Source organism: Salvelinus fontinalis, chromosome 22, assembly GCF_029448725.1.
Source record: "Salvelinus fontinalis isolate EN_2023a chromosome 22, ASM2944872v1, whole genome shotgun sequence".
Classification (NCBI taxonomy): domain Eukaryota; kingdom Metazoa; phylum Chordata; class Actinopteri; order Salmoniformes; family Salmonidae; genus Salvelinus; species Salvelinus fontinalis.
In genome coordinates this window covers 33,213,836-33,234,999 of record NC_074686.1, presented here as the reverse complement: position 1 = coordinate 33,234,999, position 21,164 = coordinate 33,213,836, and the positions used below count along the sequence as shown (strand labels likewise).

At 44.6% G+C, this 21,164-nt stretch overlaps 1 protein-coding gene across 3 annotated transcripts in view; it reads right to left on the bottom strand.

The window, feature by feature from the left end:
• The window catches only part of LOC129820224 (DENN domain-containing protein 3-like), a 52,835-nt gene extending 32,928 nt beyond the window's left edge, over window positions 1-19,907 (bottom strand). Inside the window, exons 1-14 of one of the 3 annotated variants that reach the window (XM_055877238.1) lie at window positions 19,585-19,907; window positions 15,364-15,774; window positions 14,722-15,019; window positions 14,143-14,258; window positions 13,684-13,814; window positions 13,379-13,490; window positions 13,053-13,172; window positions 12,246-12,464; window positions 11,438-11,553; window positions 10,874-11,029; window positions 10,094-10,190; window positions 9,852-9,955; window positions 9,205-9,389; window positions 7,249-7,776 (exon numbers count right to left, since the gene is read on the bottom strand). In XM_055877238.1, the coding sequence (XP_055733213.1) occupies window positions 7,249-7,776; window positions 9,205-9,389; window positions 9,852-9,955; window positions 10,094-10,190; window positions 10,874-11,029; window positions 11,438-11,553; window positions 12,246-12,464; window positions 13,053-13,172; window positions 13,379-13,490; window positions 13,684-13,814; window positions 14,143-14,258; window positions 14,722-15,019; window positions 15,364-15,444 (2,263 nt within the window). In that variant the 5' untranslated portion in view covers window positions 15,445-15,774; window positions 19,585-19,907. Of the gene's footprint in view, window positions 1-7,248; window positions 7,777-9,204; window positions 9,390-9,851; window positions 9,956-10,093; window positions 10,191-10,873; window positions 11,030-11,437; window positions 11,554-12,245; window positions 12,465-13,052; window positions 13,173-13,378; window positions 13,491-13,644; window positions 13,815-14,142; window positions 14,259-14,721; window positions 15,020-15,363; window positions 15,775-19,584 lie in introns of those variants that run through there. The other 2 variants (XM_055877239.1, XM_055877240.1) reach the window with 2 other exon arrangements.
• Between the last annotated feature and the right edge of the window lie 1,257 nt (window positions 19,908-21,164).

Sequence of the window (21,164 nt, the reverse complement as noted above, 5' to 3'; positions counted from 1 at the left end):
TCCACGTGCACAGTATGACTCCTACTAAACACACACTCCACGTGCACAGTATGACTCCTACTAAACGCACACTCCACGTGCACAGTATGACTCCTACTAAACGCACACTCCACGTGCACAGTATGACTCCTACTAAACACACCCTCCACGTGCACAGTATGACTCCTACTAAACACACACTCCACGTGCACAGTATGACTCCTACTAAACACACACTCCACGTGCACAGTATGACTCCTACTAAACGCACACTCCACGTGCACAGTATGACTACTAAACACACACTCCACGTGCACAGTATGACTCCTACCAAACGCACACTCCACGTGCACAGTATGACTCCTACTAAACAAACACTCCACGTGCACAGTATGACTCCTACTAAACACACACTCCACGTGCACAGTATGACTCCTACCAAACAAACACTCCACGTGCACAGTATGACTCCTACTAAATGCACACTCCACGTGCACAGTATGACTTCTACTAAACACACACTCCACGTGCACAGTATGACTTCTACTAAACACACACGCCACATGCACAGTATGACTCCTACTAAACACACACGCCACGTGCACAGTATGACTCCTACTAAACACACTCCACGTGCACAGTATGACTCCTACTAAACGCACACTCCACGTGCACAGTATGACTCCTACTAAACGCACACTCCACGTGCACAGTATGACTCCTACTAAACGCACACTCCACGTGCACAGTATGACTCCTACTAAACGCACACTCTACGTGCACAGTATGACTCCTACTAAACGCACACTCCACGTGCACAGTATGACTCCTACTAAACACACACTCCACGTGCACAGTATGACTCCTACTAAACACACTCTACGTGCACAGTATGACTCCTACTAAACACACTCCACGTGCACAGTATGACTCGTACTAAACACACACTCCACGTGCACAGTATGACTTCTACTAAACACACTCCACGTGCACAGTATGACTCCTACTAAACACACTCCACGTGCACAGTATGACTCCTACTAAACACACTCCACGTGCACAGTATGACTCCTACTAAACACACTCTACGTGCACAGTATGACTCCTACTAAACACACACTCCACGTGCATAGTATGACTCCTACTAAACACACACTCCACGTGCACAGTATGACTCCTACTAAACACACACTCCACGTGCATAGTATGACTCCTACTAAACACACACTCCACGTGCACAGTATGACTCCTACTAAACACACACTCCACGTGCACAGTATGACTCCTACTAAACACACACTCCACGTGCACAGTATGACTCCTACTAAACACACTCTACGTGCACAGTATGACTCCTACTAAACGCACACTCCACGTGCACAGTATGACTCCTACTAAACGCACACTCCACGTGCACAGTATGACTCCTACTAAACACACTCTACGTGCACAGTATGACTCCTACTAAACAAACACTCCACGTGCACAGTATGACTCCTACTAAACACACTCTACGTGCACAGTATAACTCCTACTAAACAAACACTCCACGTGCACAGTATGACTCCTACTAAACACACTCTACGTGCACAGTATGACTCCTACTAAACAAACACTCCACGTGCACAGTATGACTCCTACTAAACACACACTCCACGTGCACAGTATGACTCCTACTAAACACACACTCCACGTGCACAGTATGACTCCTACTAAACACACACTCCACGTGCACAGTATGACTCCTACTAAACGCACACTCCACGTGCACAGTATGACTCCTACTAAACGCACACTCCACGTGCACAGTATGACTCCTACTAAACACACCCTCCACGTGCACAGTATGACTCCTACTAAACGCACACTCCACGTGCACAGTATGACTCCTACTAAACGCACACTCCACGTGCACAGTATGACTCCTACTAAACGCACACTCCACGTGCACAGTATGACTCCTACTAAACACACCCTCCACGTGCACAGTATGACTCCTACTAAACACACCCTCCACGTGCACAGTATGACTCCTACCAAACAAACACTCCACGTGCACAGTATGACTCCTACTAAACGCACACTCCACGTGCACAGTATGACTCCTACTAAACACACCCTCCACGTGCACAGTATGACTCCTACCAAACGCACACTCCACGTGCACAGTATGACTTCTACTAAACACACACGCCACATGCACAGTATGACTCCTACTAAACACACACTCCACGTGCACAGTATGACTCCTACTAAACGCACACTCCACGTGCACAGTATGACTCCTACTAAACACACACTCCACGTGCACAGTATGACTCCTACTAAACGCACACTCCACGTGCACAGTATGACTCCTACTAAACACACTCTACGTGCACAGTATGACTCCTACTAAACACACACTCCACGTGCACAGTATGACTCCTACTAAACGCACACTCCACGTGCACAGTATGACTCCTACTAAACACACACTCCACGTGCACAGTATGACTCCTACTAAACGCACACTCCACGTGCACAGTATGACTCCTACTAAACACACTCCACGTGCACAGTATGACTCCTACTAAACGCACACTCCACGTGCACAGTATGACTCCTACTAAACGCACACTCCACGTGCACAGTATGACTCCTACTAAACACACACTCCACGTGCACAGTATGACTCCTACTAAACACACACTCCACGTGCACAGTATGACTCCTACTAAACACACACTCCACGTGCACAGTATGACTCCTACTAAACGCACACTCCACGTGCACAGTATGACTCCTACTAAACACACTCTACGTGCACAGTATGACTCCTACTAAACGCACACTCCACGTGCACAGTATGACTCCTACTAAACGCACACTCCACGTGCACAGTATGACTCCTACTAAACACACTCTACGTGCACAGTATGACTCCTACTAAACACACTCCACGTGCACAGTATGACTCCTACTAAACACACACTCCACGTGCACAGTATGACTTCTACTAAACACACTCCACGTGCACAGTATGACTCCTACTAAACACACTCCACGTGCACAGTATGACTCCTACTAAACACACTCCACGTGCACAGTATGACTCCTACTAAACACACTCTACGTGCACAGTATGACTCCTACTAAACACACACTCCACGTGCACAGTATGACTCCTACTAAACGCACACTCCACGTGCACAGTATGACTCCTACCAAACAAACACTCCACGTGCACAGTATGACTCCTACTAAACACACTCCACGTGCACAGTATGACTCCTACTAAACACACACTCCACGTGCACAGTATGACTCCTACTAAACACACACTCCACGTGCACAGTATGACTCCTACTAAACACACACTCCACGTGTCACGTTCCTGACCTTTTTTCTCTTGTTTTGTATGTGTTTATTGGTCAGGGCGTGAGTTTTGGGTGGGCAGTCTATGTTTTCTATTTCTATGTTGGGTTTTTGTGTTCGGCCTGGTATGATTCTCAATCAGAGACAGGTGTGTATCGTTTGTCTCTGATTGAGAGTCATACTAAGGCAGCCAGGGTTTCACTGGTGTTTTGTGGGTGTTTGCTCCTGTGTCAGCGTTTGGGCCACACAGGACTGTTGCAGGTTAGTCACGTTTGTTGTTTTGTTAATTTGTAGTGTTTGTTGGTTTGCCATTAAAACATGAATACCTACTACTCCGCATCTTGGTCCGATCCATGCTCCTCCTCGTCTGAGGAGGAGAACGACTACGACAGCCTTTACACCACGTGCACAGTATGACTCCTACTAAACACACACTCCACGTGCACAGTATGACTACTAAACACACACGCCACGTGCACAGTATGACTCCTACTAAACGCACACTCCACGTGCACAGTATGACTCCTACTAAACGCACACTCCACGTGCACAGTATGACTCCTACTAAACACACACTCCACGTGCACAGTATGACTCCTACTAAACGCACACTCCACGTGCACAGTATGACTCCTACTAAACGCACACTCCACGTGCACAGTATGACTCCTACTAAACACACCCTCCACGTGCACAGTATGACTCCTACTAAACACACACTCCACGTGCACAGTATGACTCCTACTAAACGCACACTCCACGTGCACAGTATGACTCCTACTAAACGCACACTCCACGTGCACAGTATGACTACTAAACACACACTCCACGTGCACAGTATGACTCCTACCAAACGCACACTCCACGTGCACAGTATGACTCCTACTAAACAAACACTCCACGTGCACAGTATGACTCCTACTAAACACACACTCCACGTGCACAGTATGACTCCTACCAAACAAACACTCCACGTGCACAGTATGACTCCTACTAAATGCACACTCCACGTGCACAGTATGACTTCTACTAAACACACACTCCACGTGCACAGTATGACTTCTACTAAACACACACGCCACATGCACAGTATGACTCCTACTAAACACACACGCCACGTGCACAGTATGACTCCTACTAAACACACTCCACGTGCACAGTATGACTCCTACTAAACGCACACTCCACGTGCACAGTATGACTCCTACTAAACGCACACTCCACGTGCACAGTATGACTCCTACTAAACGCACACTCCACGTGCACAGTATGACTCCTACTAAACGCACACTCTACGTGCACAGTATGACTCCTACTAAACGCACACTCCACGTGCACAGTATGACTCCTACTAAACACACACTCCACGTGCACAGTATGACTCCTACTAAACACACTCTACGTGCACAGTATGACTCCTACTAAACACACTCCACGTGCACAGTATGACTCGTACTAAACACACACTCCACGTGCACAGTATGACTTCTACTAAACACACTCCACGTGCACAGTATGACTCCTACTAAACACACTCCACGTGCACAGTATGACTCCTACTAAACACACTCCACGTGCACAGTATGACTCCTACTAAACACACTCTACGTGCACAGTATGACTCCTACTAAACACACACTCCACGTGCATAGTATGACTCCTACTAAACACACACTCCACGTGCATAGTATGACTCCTACTAAACACACACTCCACGTGCACAGTATGACTCCTACTAAACACACACTCCACGTGCACAGTATGACTCCTACTAAACACACACTCCACGTGCACAGTATGACTCCTACTAAACACACTCTACGTGCACAGTATGACTCCTACTAAACGCACACTCCACGTGCACAGTATGACTCCTACTAAACGCACACTCCACGTGCACAGTATGACTCCTACTAAACACACTCTACGTGCACAGTATGACTCCTACTAAACAAACACTCCACGTGCACAGTATGACTCCTACTAAACACACTCTACGTGCACAGTATAACTCCTACTAAACAAACACTCCACGTGCACAGTATGACTCCTACTAAACACACTCTACGTGCACAGTATGACTCCTACTAAACAAACACTCCACGTGCACAGTATGACTCCTACTAAACACACACTCCACGTGCACAGTATGACTCCTACTAAACACACACTCCACGTGCACAGTATGACTCCTACTAAACACACACTCCACGTGCACAGTATGACTCCTACTAAACGCACACTCCACGTGCACAGTATGACTCCTACTAAACGCACACTCCACGTGCACAGTATGACTCCTACTAAACACACCCTCCACGTGCACAGTATGACTCCTACTAAACGCACACTCCACGTGCACAGTATGACTCCTACTAAACGCACACTCCACGTGCACAGTATGACTCCTACTAAACGCACACTCCACGTGCACAGTATGACTCCTACTAAACACACCCTCCACGTGCACAGTATGACTCCTACCAAACGCACACTCCACGTGCACAGTATGACTTCTACTAAACACACACTCCACGTGCACAGTATGACTCCTACTAAACACACCCTCCACGTGCACAGTATGACTCCTATATGAAGAGGTACAAAACACACATTTCCACAAGGCAACTCACAGTTCAATGGACCACTGTACGATACAGCCGAGTCACAGTCCTGTTTGTAACACAGCCAATAGAACAAATAGGCTGAATTTTATTTTGACATTCAAAACCCAAGACTTCAAGTGAGGAAGTGAAGGAAACGATTAACCAGACTTCAGCACTGAAGGCATGCTACAGTATGTAAGGGTGTGTTTGAGCTGCACACAGGTTGGGAACCAAACACTAATCTTAAAAGTAATCAGATTTAAGACCTGAGGGGGATAACTTATTAAGCAGAAAAACAAAGGCCAAAGCAGCACACACGCGTGCACACGCACAAAACACACACAGCACACTCTGCAGCCAGGCAGGGCATCATGCTATGCTTACCCTCCAGATTGGAATCAAGGTGATATACTGACAGGAAAGAATCCTTCACCGCAGAGTCACCGCCTTGACAACCCAAGCCGCACTAACAACATTCTGAATGGGTGGGGGGGTTGAGATTCAGCGGTGGAAAAAGTATCCAACTGTCATGCTTAAATAAAAGTAAAGATACCTTCATAGAAAACGACTTAAGTAAAAATGAAAGTCACCCAGTAAAATACTACTTGAGTAAAAGTCTAAAAGTATTTGGTTTTACATATACTTAGGTATCAAAAGTAAAAGTATAAATCATTTCAAATTCCTTATATTATGCAAATCAGACGGCACAATGTTTTCTTGTTTTTTTAACTGACGGATAGCCAGGGGCACACTCCAACATCATTTACAAAATAAGCATGTGTTTATGAGTCTGTCAGATCAGAGGCAGTAGGGATGACCAGGGATGTTCTCTTGATAAGTGTGCGAATTGGACATTTTCCTGTCCTGCTAAGCATTCAAAATGTAATGAGTACTTTTGGGTGTCAGGGAAAATGAATGGAGTAAAAAGTACATAATTGTCTTTAGGAATGTAGCTAAGTAAAAGTTGTCCAAAATAACAAATGGTTGTCCAAAATAATGACTTTACACCACTGGTAAGATTGAGGGAAATTAAGCAGATTCAATTGACAGATGAATTAGCATGGCCATTCACTACATGTAATAAGGTATTAACACATTAATCACAGGGACTGGGGTGATTACGGAGTAGAGGCTAAGAATTATCAACTGGAGTATGTTCATGATGAGTCCCACACAACAAGGGGTTACCGTAAAAATCAAGACTGACATTAAAACACGTACCTTGGTGAAGACACCCTCCACCAAGAAAGAGACAACCCTCTCTCCTTTATCATTTCTCATCTTTAAGTCTGTGTGACTTCCTTACCCACAGTGAGAGCCTCAAACAGCCGGTGAATGGTCCCCTGGTCCTTGACAATCCCAGACTCCTGCACGTGCCTCACAAAGTCCTCCAACTGCATGTGCTTTTTCGGCAGCTGGAACCGCTTGACAGCTTCGTTGTCATGGCACGCACGCTCCCTCTCGTGGTCCTTCTTCACTCGACTAATCAGGCGTTTGATCTCGGTTCGGCGGTTAGCTTGTGCCCGTTCCCCATCCTGTAGAGAGTCCACCAGCGCGTTGACCAGCTCGCCAGGGAAGATGTCTGTGTCTGTCTTGTAAAGGGTCTGAAAGTCTTCCAGAGCGTCCAGGCGTTTACCGGCCACGGTGTTCACGAAGCCCCGGAGGTAGTGATAGCAGGCCAGGAGAGAGGAGTCCTCGAAGGCCACCCCGCTGATGGCCTTGTCCAGGAGGGTGATCATCTCCTGGTAGTAATTCTGGACGTAGCGGTAGGCCAGCGGTGGAGGGAACTCAGGAAGCTTGAAGCATCTCACTGGTTTCTGGGGAGACTTCAAACCTATTAGGATTTGATCACAAAGGTTCCAAGAACTGAGAACAGCATTTTTGTTGTTGTTGAGGAAACCTTAAAGCAGTTGGCCAATCATCCTTGGTTGGTTCTTATAAGGTGGCAAACTCAATAGTAGTGGTCAACTACAACAGGTTTTCTCAACTTAGGTTCTGGGGAATACCCCGTGTGTGCAGGTCTTCACCTCAACCACTAAACACTCATACTAAAACCACTCAATGTTCAGAAATCACAGAAAAGATGACTATTAGCGTCGACAAGTACCGCACACCTGAACCTACAAACTACCGCTGTCCACCTGAACCTACCGTTGTCCACCTGAACCTACAAACTACCGCTGTCCACCTGAACCTACAAACTACTGCTGTCCACCTGAACCTACAAACTACCGCTGTCCACCGGAACCTATCGCTGTCCACCTGAACCTACAAACTACCGTTGTCCACCTGAACCTACAAACTACCGCTGTCCACCTGAACCTACCGTTGTCCACCTGAACCTACAAACTACCGCTGTCCACCTGAACCTACAAACTACCGTTGTCCACCTGAACCTACCATTGTCCACCTGAACCTACCGCTGTCCACCTGAACCTACAAACTACCGCTGTCCACCTGAACCTATCGCTGTCCACCTGAACCTACAAACTACCGTTGTCCACCTGAACCTACAAACTACCGTTGTCCACCTGAACCTATCGCTGTCCACCTGAACCTACAAACTACCGCTGTCCACCTGAACCTATCGCTGTCCACCTGAACCTACCGCTGTCCACCTGAATCTACCGTTGTCCACCTGAACCTACAAACTATCGCTGTCCACCTGAACCTACAAACTACCGTTGTCCACCTGAACCTATCGCTGTCCACCTGAACCTACCGTTGTCCACCTGAACCTGCAAACTACCGTTGTCCACCTGAACCTACAAACTACCGTTGTCCACCTGAACCTACAAACTACCGCTGTCCACCTGAACCTACCGCTGTCCACCTGAACCTACAAACTACCGTTGTCCACCTGAACCTACAAACTACCGTTGTCCACCTGAACCTACAAACTACCGCTGTAAGTCGCTCTGGATAAGAGCGTCTGCTAAATTACTTAAATGTAAATGTAAATGTCCACCTGAACCTACAAACTACCGTTGTCCACCTGAACCTACAAACTACCGTTGTCCACCTGAACCTACCGCTGTCCACCTGAACCTACAAACTACCGTTGTCCACCTGAACCTACAAACTACCGCTGTCCACCTGAACCTACAAACTACCGCTGTCCACCTGAACCTACCGTTGTCCACCTGAACCTACTGCTGTCCACCTGAACCTACAAACTACCGCTGTCCACCTGAACCTATAAACGACTGTTGTCCACCTACCGTTGTCCACCTGAACCTACAAACTACCGTTGTCCACCTACCACTGTCCACCTGTATCTTCTTGAGGGAGTTCTGCATGAGGGGTCCCACCAGGGAGCCCACACCCTCCCCCAGGTTGGGCAGGCTGGCCCCCAGCCTCTTACTGAGCCGGCTCTCTGGGCTGGTGTATTTACGGGCCAGCTCCTGCATGGTGGGCCGCCGCGGAGACTCTGTCATGGACTTCAGCCTGGGAAAGAGGACAGAGGTGTAGGGAGAAGTTTCCCCTAGTTGCTGATCTTAGGTCAGTTTAACATTTCCCCCACTAATGGTTAAGGTTAGGATTGGGGGATGGGAAGCCAATCCTAGATCTGTACCAAGGGGAAAGTTCACCTTGGAGTTAGGATAGACATCAGGGGAAAGGCTGTGCTTATACCAGGAAGGGACCAACTTGGGATGTGTTTATGAAGGTACAGCAGTGTTTCCAATCCTGATTCTGACTACCCAAACGGGTGCACCTTTCTTTTTTGCCGCAGCACTAACAGCCCTGATTCTAGTAAAGGATTGCTGATGAGTTGATTAGTTGAATCAACGATTTGAAACCAAATTAAAATCCTACTGAAAGCCATTGCATTTGCAATAAAGGTCAAAATAAGCTTTACTAGTTTAAAAAGGTAAATATTTATGTTAAACTCTTATCTTTCTTTCTCACCTGTAAGCTTCTGTCCGAGTGCTCAGCTCCATGCGTGTGAATGCGTCCATCTTCCTGTTCAGACGATCCCGTAGGAACGAGTGGAAGATGTGTGTGTCCAACACCTGCAAAGAAGACACTACGTTCACGATCAATTGGATCACATGCTGGACAGAAAAAAAAAGGTATGAAAAAGTTAAATATGTCCTAAATATTGTAGGTTGAAACAGATGTGCGTGTTCCTGAACAGACTCTAGTTGTACCTTCTTGAAAAATGGCTGGTCTGCTGGTTCTCTAGACCTGAAGAACTCTTCACTGTTGAAGACTCTGTGCTCAAAGTTGAGGTGGTCGTGGACTTCTCTGTGGGGGTGCAGTGGTGGTGGTCGGTGGGGGGGTGAGGTTGAGAGTAATAGTATTGGATTAAGCTTGCCTGTCTTGATGTTGAACAGGAAATTGAAGTTGTATTGGTTGTCATAAAGCAGGATTTTGATTCACACTTCAAAGTTTATTCACCGTGTGCACAGGACAGACCAGGTGTAAATCAGTACAGTGGAATTCTTACCGAGAGCTCTTTCCCAACTGTGCAGTGATAATAATGTAGACAATAATGGAAAATATAATTTAAAAAAATTCTTTCTCAATTTAATAGGATAACTAACAGCGTTCTTCACATTTCTAAATAAATCAATATCCATTTGATAAATCACCAAGCTTTGCTTATATGAGAAATAGGCATCTTTGGTCCAACCCAATATGTATTAACTAGATACTGTATGCTCAGTTTGAGTCTCAACTATCATAGTAACATAAATAAATATAAATTAGATGATAATATCGTAACAAATATGTGATATTATAATACTCATGTACATGTTTTGTCATAGTGAACGACAGTAAACTAAAACACAGTATAGCTAGCTGTCATATGATTTGATGTTAATTTCGGGTTAGCCCAGAACTCAAATATAGCATAATTTGGTCAGATGCTCAGTAACCATTTATGTTTACGTAGTCTGTCCACAAGAGATTGGTTTCATGCTGACCTGAAGATGTTGACGATGAGTTCCAGAGTGATGTTCTGGATGTGTGTGTTGAGTTTCCTCTGCCACTGCCTCCTCTGGGCCCTCTGGTCGTTGACGTCTGTACTGGACCCCAGGTGACACACCTCCAGGTCATAGTGCATCTGGAGACCCTCCGCCCTGCGCACGTGCACACACGTGTAAAAATATTCAGAAAACATGTGAAACTCATATTTGCATAAAACCTCCTTCCCCTATTTATAACAATCCATGTTGTTTACAGAGCAGACGGACAGCAGCAATATGATCACATAGGACAGCAAATTCTGATCTTTAACCCAATTATTGGAAAATAACCTGATCTGATTGGTCAAAAGACCATAATTGGGCTGTGTGTGTAAACGTAGCAATTGAGTGTCTTGTTGTCTAGGTCATATTCATTAGGCACCAAACGTAAGAAAAGAGAAATAAACAGGGAGAGACAGCCTGAACTTGTCCAATAAGACATGTTAATTTCCATTTTCCGTTGCAAAACATTTTGCTACGGCGTGCCCTAATGAACATGTCCCAGATCCTTTCCTGTCCTACCGTGTTAGAAAACACTCTCTGGCCGCCAGCGGGACGTCCGGCAGGTCAACCCCGTCGGACGAGGAAGACGACACGGTGCCATCATCAATATTAACCAGAATCAGATCATCTGTTTCCTGTGAGGACAGGGGAAAATAAAACACAACACTCTGTCTCTCTTAGAGAACACACTGTAATGGAGGAGAACAACAGACTAGGATCAAGTCAGGAAGGTCGGCTCAAATGAACTGGACTTTCTGTTAACTTCTGTCCTGTATGTCAGTTAGGACATGATCCTTTATACTATGTAAAAGTAAGTAGAAAATGCTGATAAATGATAAAGCATGATAAATCAGTTTATTAAATGATAAATAAATCAGTGATGTGAGGAACATTGCCAGACAGTGCTGGTGCTATTCTTATCGTGGATACCTCTTGTAGGGGTTCAGGTAACAGCCAATGAGAAGAGAAGTTCATTGTCCATTAAAACAGAAATGTGTCTTTATGCACAACCCAACCCCCCCGAAACGCACACAAACCCAGTGGGGCTGGAAGCAATGGGTCAGCAGCAATGCCGCACCCCTGGAGCAATCAGATGGAAAAGTGCCCCGTTCAAGGGCACATTGGCATGCGATGGTACCCAGGATGATCACAGCAACCCTCCGGTTGCCCGGCTGACTCTGGGATTCAAACCGGCAACCACTTCTTTAACCACTAGGCTATCTTCCGCCCCAGGAAGGGGTCACTATCACTATAAGGGTCACTACCTAATCATGCTACAGTATTCTATTCTAGCATGGCCATGTACGCTAGTAATATCCATCCTTACCGCGGCCACCTCTTCATAGTGGTGCAGATGACAGCCCATGAGGTAGGCGGTGGGCGCCATGAGGAAGTCCAGCATCTGGCTTGAGAGGACGGGGACAAAGGGGTGCTGCCACACCAGGGGGTGGATGAAGAGCATCAGGCTCTCTGCCAGCAGGGTGAGCCGGGCCCAGTCACAGGAGAACAGTACTACCCTCTGCTCTGTCAGAAGGCTGGTAATGATCTGATGAGATTCAGGCAGACAGGAGGTCACGTTGATATCAGTCCTGGCTTCAAATACATATGTATTTTATTATTTTGTTATTTAAATACTTATTATAAATACTTATTTTCGGTGTATTTAAGTATTTTCTAATAATGTGTCCCGTATCAACTACTTCGATTGAAAGCATTTTCTAATCATTTCCAATTTATACGCCTACTATTTGAAAGTATTTAAAAAAAAAAAAAAATGAAATACCAAACAAACCTGGTTCAAATTCCCGGGATTATTTAAGCATTTGTATAAATACTGTGTATTTGAGTATTTCCAAATATATTCCAATATTCAACTACCCGTGTTTTTAAAAATAAAATTCTAAATAATTACTTCCAAATGACTTTGAAAGTACTTGAAAGTACCTAAATCGTATTTGAACCCAGGTCTGATTGATATAGACGTGTCTTTTACCATTCCAAACAGAAACATACTGTACATTTGCACATTATCACATTCCCACAGTCCTTTAGTCTCTCTAATTGCATTGAAAGAAAATATAATGTAGTAGGTTAGGCAGTTTTGTGGCAGTATAATCCGTCTGTCTGTCCTCACTTGGAGGAGCTGTCGGGGTCTAAAGCACAGGAAAGGCAGATGGAGGTCGAGGTCAACAGCTGGCCGGTCCTTATCCTCCCGGGAGGGAAGCCCAATCTGGAGAGGCCTCAGACTAAAGACCTGGGAGAGGACAGGCAGAGGAACACAGATAGTTACATTACACTATTTTAATGTTAGTCACTTAACAATACAACACACTACATAAACATACTGGGTGGAGCAGAGAGATTGGCAAAATGCCCATGATTGGTTTTACAGTTCATCCTTAACATGATCTCTACTGTTAAATAATGTCAGTAAATCATAGAGGGAGATAAATGGCTCACCACATGCAGTTGCCCAGGTGGAGGAATGGGCACCAGCGCCAGCTTGGCTGAAAACTCCTTCACCCTTTCCTCAAAGTCCCCCATCCAGCTGGGCTTGAGCTGGGACAAGAGACTGAGCACACACCCGTTAGATGGACACCATCCAGCCAAAACATACAGGTCAATAGGTGTCCAAGATGAGCTGAACTGATCCCTTTATAATAACGGCCCACATCTGGCTGTGATAACATGTAGTCTACTGTTTTGTATTCTCGTTCGGTATTTACTTAAAAGAGGATGGTGAGAGGATGGTGAATTGTTCTCACCATGACAGGCAGTCCCTGAGAGCGTTGTAGTAAGGGTATTTAGAGATGACACAGATGCCGTACGCCGTGTAGAGACGGGACGACTTGGAGGACAACCGGTAGCCATTTTGGTGCCCACCATCCTGAGAGAACTGGGACCCAAGCAAACAACCAATCAGAGAGCAATGTTTTACACAGTGACCTGATGTGGACAGTAATTGAAATGACTGTTTTGTGTGGCTGTAGACTGTATTTATATTCCATGTGTCCTTCTACATTCCCATAGCAGCAAATGTAAAAGTCTACAAATGTATTAAAAAAAAAACATGGACCTAAAAAGGCCAATGTTCCCAATAAATCTCTGTTTTGCTGATGAACATGTCCATCCATCTGTCTTCAAATGATAAACCACACTCTTTATTGAAGAAGGTAAAGCATTCCAGTGGGCATGGATGAAGCTCAGCCGGTGAGCCGTCTCACCTGTATAGGCCTGTAGTACTGCACCACTACAGCATGCGTCCTGACCCCGAAGACATCAGTAAACACCAGGTAATGGTACGAGTCTTCTCTCTGCTCACTGGCTATCTGAAGACCCCCTGGCCAATGGAAGAAAGCAGACACAAGACCTCATATAAGAGGAATTATAAACTGGGTGGTTCAAGCCCTGAATGCTGATTGGCCGACAGCCGTGGTATATCCGACCGTATACCACGGGTGTAACAAAACATTTATTTTTACTGCTCTAATTACGTTGGTAACCAGTTTATAATAGCAATAAAGCACCTCTGGGGTTTGTGATATATGTCCAATATACCACAGTTAAAGGCTGTGTCCAGGCACTCCGCGTTGCGTCGTGCTTAAGAACAACCCTTAGCCGTGGTATATTGGCCATATACCACACCCACTCGTGCATTATTGCTTAATCGCACGACACGACACATTCACCTTTGGTGATGAAGATGACAAATCTGGAGTTATGAACATACTCCTTTGATCATTAATATGTAGTGCTATGGTGTAGACTGTGTGTGGCTAGCCGAAATCATCACGCTGTGTCACCTGGGAAGCAGAGCTGAGGCAAGGCAATGAGGTCCAGGTCCTTGGGGACACTGATGTCCTCTGTGGTGCCGCCCCCTCCATCGCTACCCTTGGCTGCCTCTCCGTTAGCCGTACCAGGCCTCCCCCTCTTCTTCTTGATGAAGGAGCGCCTCCTCTGGATCCTGGTGAAGGCCGGGGCGTGACCCTGACCTTTGGTCTCGCTACTCACACTCTCCTTGGTCACAAAGGGTGGGGCGTGCACCTGCAGTACCTCCGTCTCCAACAGGGGGAGCTCTTTGATTTTACCCTGCTGGTGTGACTAGCAGGAAGGGGAAACATATACAGGCCTACATGTGATGCGTATGACTATGTGTCATATGATTGATATGATGTGGTGGAAGCCCACGAAAATCAATGTGTTGCAAAACCAACAGTGTAGTGAATCTGCACATTTCTGACATGATTTACGAAAGCTGGAAAGAAAGCAGGCGATGGGTTACGAACACATATGCACGATTTGGAACCCGATGGCAGATTTGACAAGCAGAGAAGTAGGGGAAGATTTCATACCATAGAAACATGTTCTCTAACTTGCGTTAGTAGTCAAAACGGCAGTTGTTTGGGAAAAGTTGGAAGAACACGGTTTGAGTGAGCAGTACCTACCTGATAGAGTTCCCTGAGTGTACTGCTGACTGCTCCAACCACCACACAAGCCTCCAGAAGTCCAGAGGGAACATCTGCCATTAGAGCCTAGACGACAGCAGAGCCAGCCGGACAACACCGACACACACACACTGCCATCGTCTTCTTTTCTGAGTCCAACAGGTGGCGTCACTCCTACGCAAAGCTCCTCCTGTACGACGTTAGTTCAGACAAATGTGGACTGAGTCGTATTGTCTGACGTAAGACAATGGTGTTAGTCTACAGTCCATTCATCCAGATTACAGTCAGAATGATAGGTCTCCTGCTTCACCTCCTCTACCACTTTCTTCACTTCCACAGGACCCGTCTAGATCAGAACCACCTAGAGGAAAGGTCCATCTCAGTAGCATCCTCTGAAACATGGCCTCAGGTCTAGGGAACGACAGACATAGACATTAGTCAGTTAGGTTAGTCATTCTATAAGTCACTAAGGCCTGATAGAAGTCAGCATATAGACCCTATAAACTAAGATCCTGCAGGCCAGCCTGGTAATCATGAAAAACCCATAGTCATCCCACCAGATGTTGGGGGCTGATCACTCAGGCAGCTAACCAGAAACCGATCATTAACGTGTTTAACATGAATCCCAAACCCAGGGGAGGAAATCATGTATCCGTAGTTACCATAACTTATCTAAGTGAATCGTCAGGTTTTGACTTTGTTTTATTTTTTTGTCAACTGTAAAGCAGAAAGGTACGATTTGAACCTCGTATAAACGACGTACAACAGGATTTCTCCATAACATAGTACTTTGCCTGCATACTTTCCTCTGTTGTTGGCGATGGTAAAAAAAAAAAAAAAACTAATCAAGCAGAGATGGGGCTTTACTGATGTAGGTTCCAGAAAGGAGCTGGTCTGGTGAAGATTTCTACGGAGAAAAGAGCTTTTCCTCAGAATTGATAACCGATGTAACACATTCCTCCGTGGACTGTGTTCTGAAGCCTCAGATTGTGGTGTGGAGAATGACAATGTCTGCATTCTTCTGTCCACTTGAAGATGAGAAGTTTATTGTCTGTGTTCCATCTTAATATTACATTTTTATTGGCCAGTCTGAGATATGGCTTTTTCTTTGCAACTCTGCCTAGAAGGCCAGCATCCCAGAGTCACCTCTGAGACTGATGTTTTGCGGGTACTATTTAATGAAGCTGCCAGTTGAGGACTTGACACTAACGTACTTGCCCTCTTGCTCAGTTGTGCACCGGGGCCTCCCACTCCTCTTTCTATTCTGGTTAGTGCCAGTTTGCGCTGTTCTGTGAAGGGAGTAGTACACAGCGTTGTATGAGATCTTCAGTTTCTTGGCAATTTCTTGCATGGAATAGCCTTCATTTCTCAGAACAAGGATAGACTGATGAGTTTCCGAAGAAAGCTTTTTGTTTCTGGCCATTTTGAGCCTGTAATCCAACACAGAAAGGCTGATGCTCCAGATACTCAACTAGTCTAAAGAAGGCCAGTTTTATTGCTTCTTTAAATCAGGACAACAGTTTTCAGCTGTGCTAACATAATTGCAAAAGGGTTTTCTAATGATCAAGTAATCTTTTAAAATTATAAACTTGGATTAGCTAACACAATGTGCCATTGGAACACAGGAGTGATGGTTGCTGATAACGGGCCTCTGTATGCCTATGTAGATATTCATTTTTTTTTTTTTAAATCTGCAGTTTCCAGGTACAATAGTCATTTACAACGTTAACAAATGTCTACACTGTATTTCTGATCAATTTTATGTTATTTTAAATGGACAAAAAAAAGTGCTTTTCTTTTAGACACAAGGACATTTCTAAGTGACCCCAAACTTTGAACGGTAGTGTATACAAAAACGTATAACTAAAATATCATTGTTGCATACATATTTGTTTAGGCAAGCTTAAATTAGTTCAGGAGTAAAATTTGACTTAACAAATCACATAATAAGTTACATGGACTCACTCTGTGTGAAATAATAGGTGTTGCCATTTTGTTTAATGATGAACCCATCCTCTGTAACCCATACAACATCTGTAAGGTTTCAGTCAAGTACTGATTCAACTACAAAGACCAGGGAGCTTTTCGAAAGCCTCATAAAGGGCAGTGATTGGTAGATGGGTAATAATAACAAATCAGACATTGAATCTCTCTTTAAGTATGGTCAAGTTAATAATTATGCTGTGGATTATGTATTAAACCAACCAGACAACAAAGATACAGTCGTCTTTCTGAACTGAGGGGCCTGACAGGAAGGAAACTGCTCAGGGATGTTACCATGAGGCCATTGGTGATTTTAAAACATTGTAGTGACTTCACAATAATAACATAAATGACAGACTGAAAAGAAGAATACAAATATGCATCTTGTATACAACAGGGCACTAACGTAATACTGGAAAAGAACAAAGCAAAGGAATACACTTTTTGGCCTAGATGCAAAGCCTTAATGTTTGTGGCAAATCCAACAACACATCACCGAGTAACTGCCTCCTTATTTCCAAGAATGGTGGTGGCTGCATCATGGTATGGGTATGCTTGAACAATCAGCAAATACAGTGGAGTTTTTCAGGATGAAAAGAAATGGGATGAAGCTAAGCATAGGCAAAATCCTAGAGGAAACCTGGTTCAGTCTGCTTTACACCAGAGACTGGGAGAGGAATTCACCTTTCAGCAGAACAATAATCCACTACAGAAGGCCAAATCTACACTGGAGCTGCTAACCAAGAACACAGTGAATGTTCCTGAGTGGACAAGTTTTGACTTAAATCTGCTTTAAAATATATGGCAAAACTTGAAAATGGCTGTCTAGACATGATCCCCAACATCTTGACAGAGAATTTAGAAGATAATAAAAATGGGCAAATATTGCACAAATCCAGGTGTGCAAAGCCCTTATAGACTCCCCAAGAAGACTCACAGCTGTAATCGATGGCAAAGGTGTTTCCAACATGTATTGACTCAGGGAGCTGAATACTTATGCAACGATTATATTTTAGCATATTTAATTTGTATTCATATTTAAAATATGTTAGAATATTTCTTCCACTTTGACAGAGTATTCTGTGTAGATTGTTGACGAAAAATTACAATTAAATACATTTTAATCTCACGTTGTAAAACAATAAAATGTGAAGAAATCCAAGGGGTCTGAATAGTATCAGTTATCTAAAAAAAAAAAAAACATACTTCCAGAAGTTACCATGAATTACTTAGTGAGATTTATTTGCTTTGTTGGCAGAGTTTAGATATCATCCTGTCATAACTGCAATTTAGTCTGCATGCAGTGCTCATAGTCTTTACTTAACATGTAAATAATTAAATTCCTAATACTACATATGACCTATTTAGTCAAAAAGTTTAATTCAGAAGATAAAAATACAAGACACAACAAAGTCGCCTAGAGTAAGTAGGATTGTGTAATTCATAAAGGCCAAGCAGTTTGCTTTTCTCCCCAAAAGGCACATCCGTTTCTTATCATCAGTGCAGCTGCGGTGGTGCTTACATTAGGTCTATGAAATCCCTGCCCAACATTTTGGACCAGTGAGTAGCCTAACCTTGTGTACTGGAAAACACTAGGAGTAATGTTATTCTCTCTCAAAATCCACAGTTTAGGAGGAAAAAACTGTTCTGCCTGTACAAAACTATTCAAGGTGCACTTCAGAATAGCAATCCATCCCAATGTTACAGTAACTCCACAATAATGGCAGAGTGAACAGAATACAAATATAGAAATATACCAAAACATGCATCTTGAATACATAGAGAGGATGTTGAAAAGACATATGCACTGTTACTACACTACATGACACCAAAGATGGGTTTTAAAATATGATTTTCCAGAAATAAACGACCCGATGGAACCACAGACATCTAGTCTGCTCTGGCAGAACCCAGTCTGAGTCCTCCTGGCCGGTAGTCACACTGGTCATTCTAGTTCTAAATCTCAAATACGTCGCAAGTCTGTGCCTCATGGATCTTAGTGATAGGGTGCTATTTATAGTCTAACGACAGGTAGACTGACCTTTGTCCTAATCTATAAACTCATGTAGACTTCTCATTTAAACTACAGAACACAAAAGAGGAAAAGTGATGACACTTTAAATGGCATTGTTGTGACAAGAAGGTTTGCATCTGAAATAAAAAGTGGTCAGATTGTTTAAACCTGACATATAGCTAGCTCTCTTATGACACTTATAGAAAATACAAGACATCACCAACCTCTATTCAATCGGCTATTTTCCATCAGGTAACGTTACCTTCGTTGGTGAAATAATGAAGGCGTCAAATCCAACTTTATTGGCGATAAAGCGCACACGAAACTCCACACAGTACGCCGCTGACCCGACCCGACCACTCCACTCGCCGGATAAGACCAGAGCAGTGGGGCAAATGTCAAATTTCAACCGTTGGCTCCATACAACTTCCTGGTAAAAAGGCGGCTCATAGCCTACACAGATTCAAATTAGATTCAGGACTAATATGAATCAGACGCAGATAACTCATTAAAACCATATTAGTTCTACTGTTTTGCGATTCAATTCAGATTTATATTGTAGCCTACAACTACAATCATGTTACAAATAAAACGACTATAAATGTATAGTACTGCTGGTTGCAATATGTAGTTAAATGCTGCCATCCAGCGGCTGAGAGAAACATCCATGAAACTCAGAATACTATCCAGTGGTGAGAAATGTAACACTAGAAGAATACCACAAGGTGGGAACATTGTATAAGGAAGGGACTGTTGTCAACATTCCCAGACGAGTGGCCCTTTTTGTGCACAAGGTCTCATTTGTGCATTATGTTTAGATCATGTCCAAGACACAGTGGGTGTATGGTACTTAAGTAAAAAATACTTAAAAGTACCACTTAAGTATTTTGGTGGCGGGTATCTGTACTTAACTTTACATCCCTGGTCATCTCTACTGCCTCTGATCTGGCGGACTCACTAAACAGAGAATATCCCTGGTCATCCCTGCTGCCTCTGATCTGGCGGACTCACTAAACAGAGAACATCCCGGGTCATCCCTACTGCCTCTGTAACCGATGTGAAATGGCTAGCTAGTTAGCGGTGGTGCGCGCTAATAGCCTTTCAAACGGTGACATCACTCACTTTGAGACCTTGAAGTAGTGGTTCCCCTTGCTCTGCAGGGGCCGCGGCCTTTGTGGAGCGATGGGTAACGATGCTTCGTGGGTATCTGTTGTTGATGTGTGCAGAGGGTCCCTGGTTCGCGCCCGGGTCGGGGCGAGGGTACGGCCGTAAAGTTAAAATGGTTACATTGATGCTGTTGACCTGGATCACTGGTTGCTGCGGAAAAGGAGGAGGTCGAAAGGGGGGTGAATGTAACCGATGTGAAATGGCTAGCTAGTTAGCGGTGGTGCGCGCTAATAGCCTTTCAAATGGTGACATCACTCGCTTTGAGACCTTGAAGTAGTGGTTCCCCTTGCTCTGCCTTTGTGGAGCGATGGGTAACGATGCTTCGTGGGTGACTGTTGTTGATGTGTGCAGAGGTTCGCGCCTGGGTCGGGGCGAGGGGACGGACGTAAAGTTATACTGTTACACCTCTGATCTGGCTGACTCACTAAACAGAGAACATCCCTGGTAATCCCTACTGCCTCTGATCTGGTGGACTCACTAAACAGAGAACATCCCTGGTCATCACTACTGCCTCTGATCTGGCTGACTCACTAAGCACATGCTTAATTTGTAAATTATGTCTGAGTGTTGGACATGCCCCTGGCTATCTGTAAATAAAAAAACAAGAAAATTGTTCCGACTGGTTTGCTTTATATAA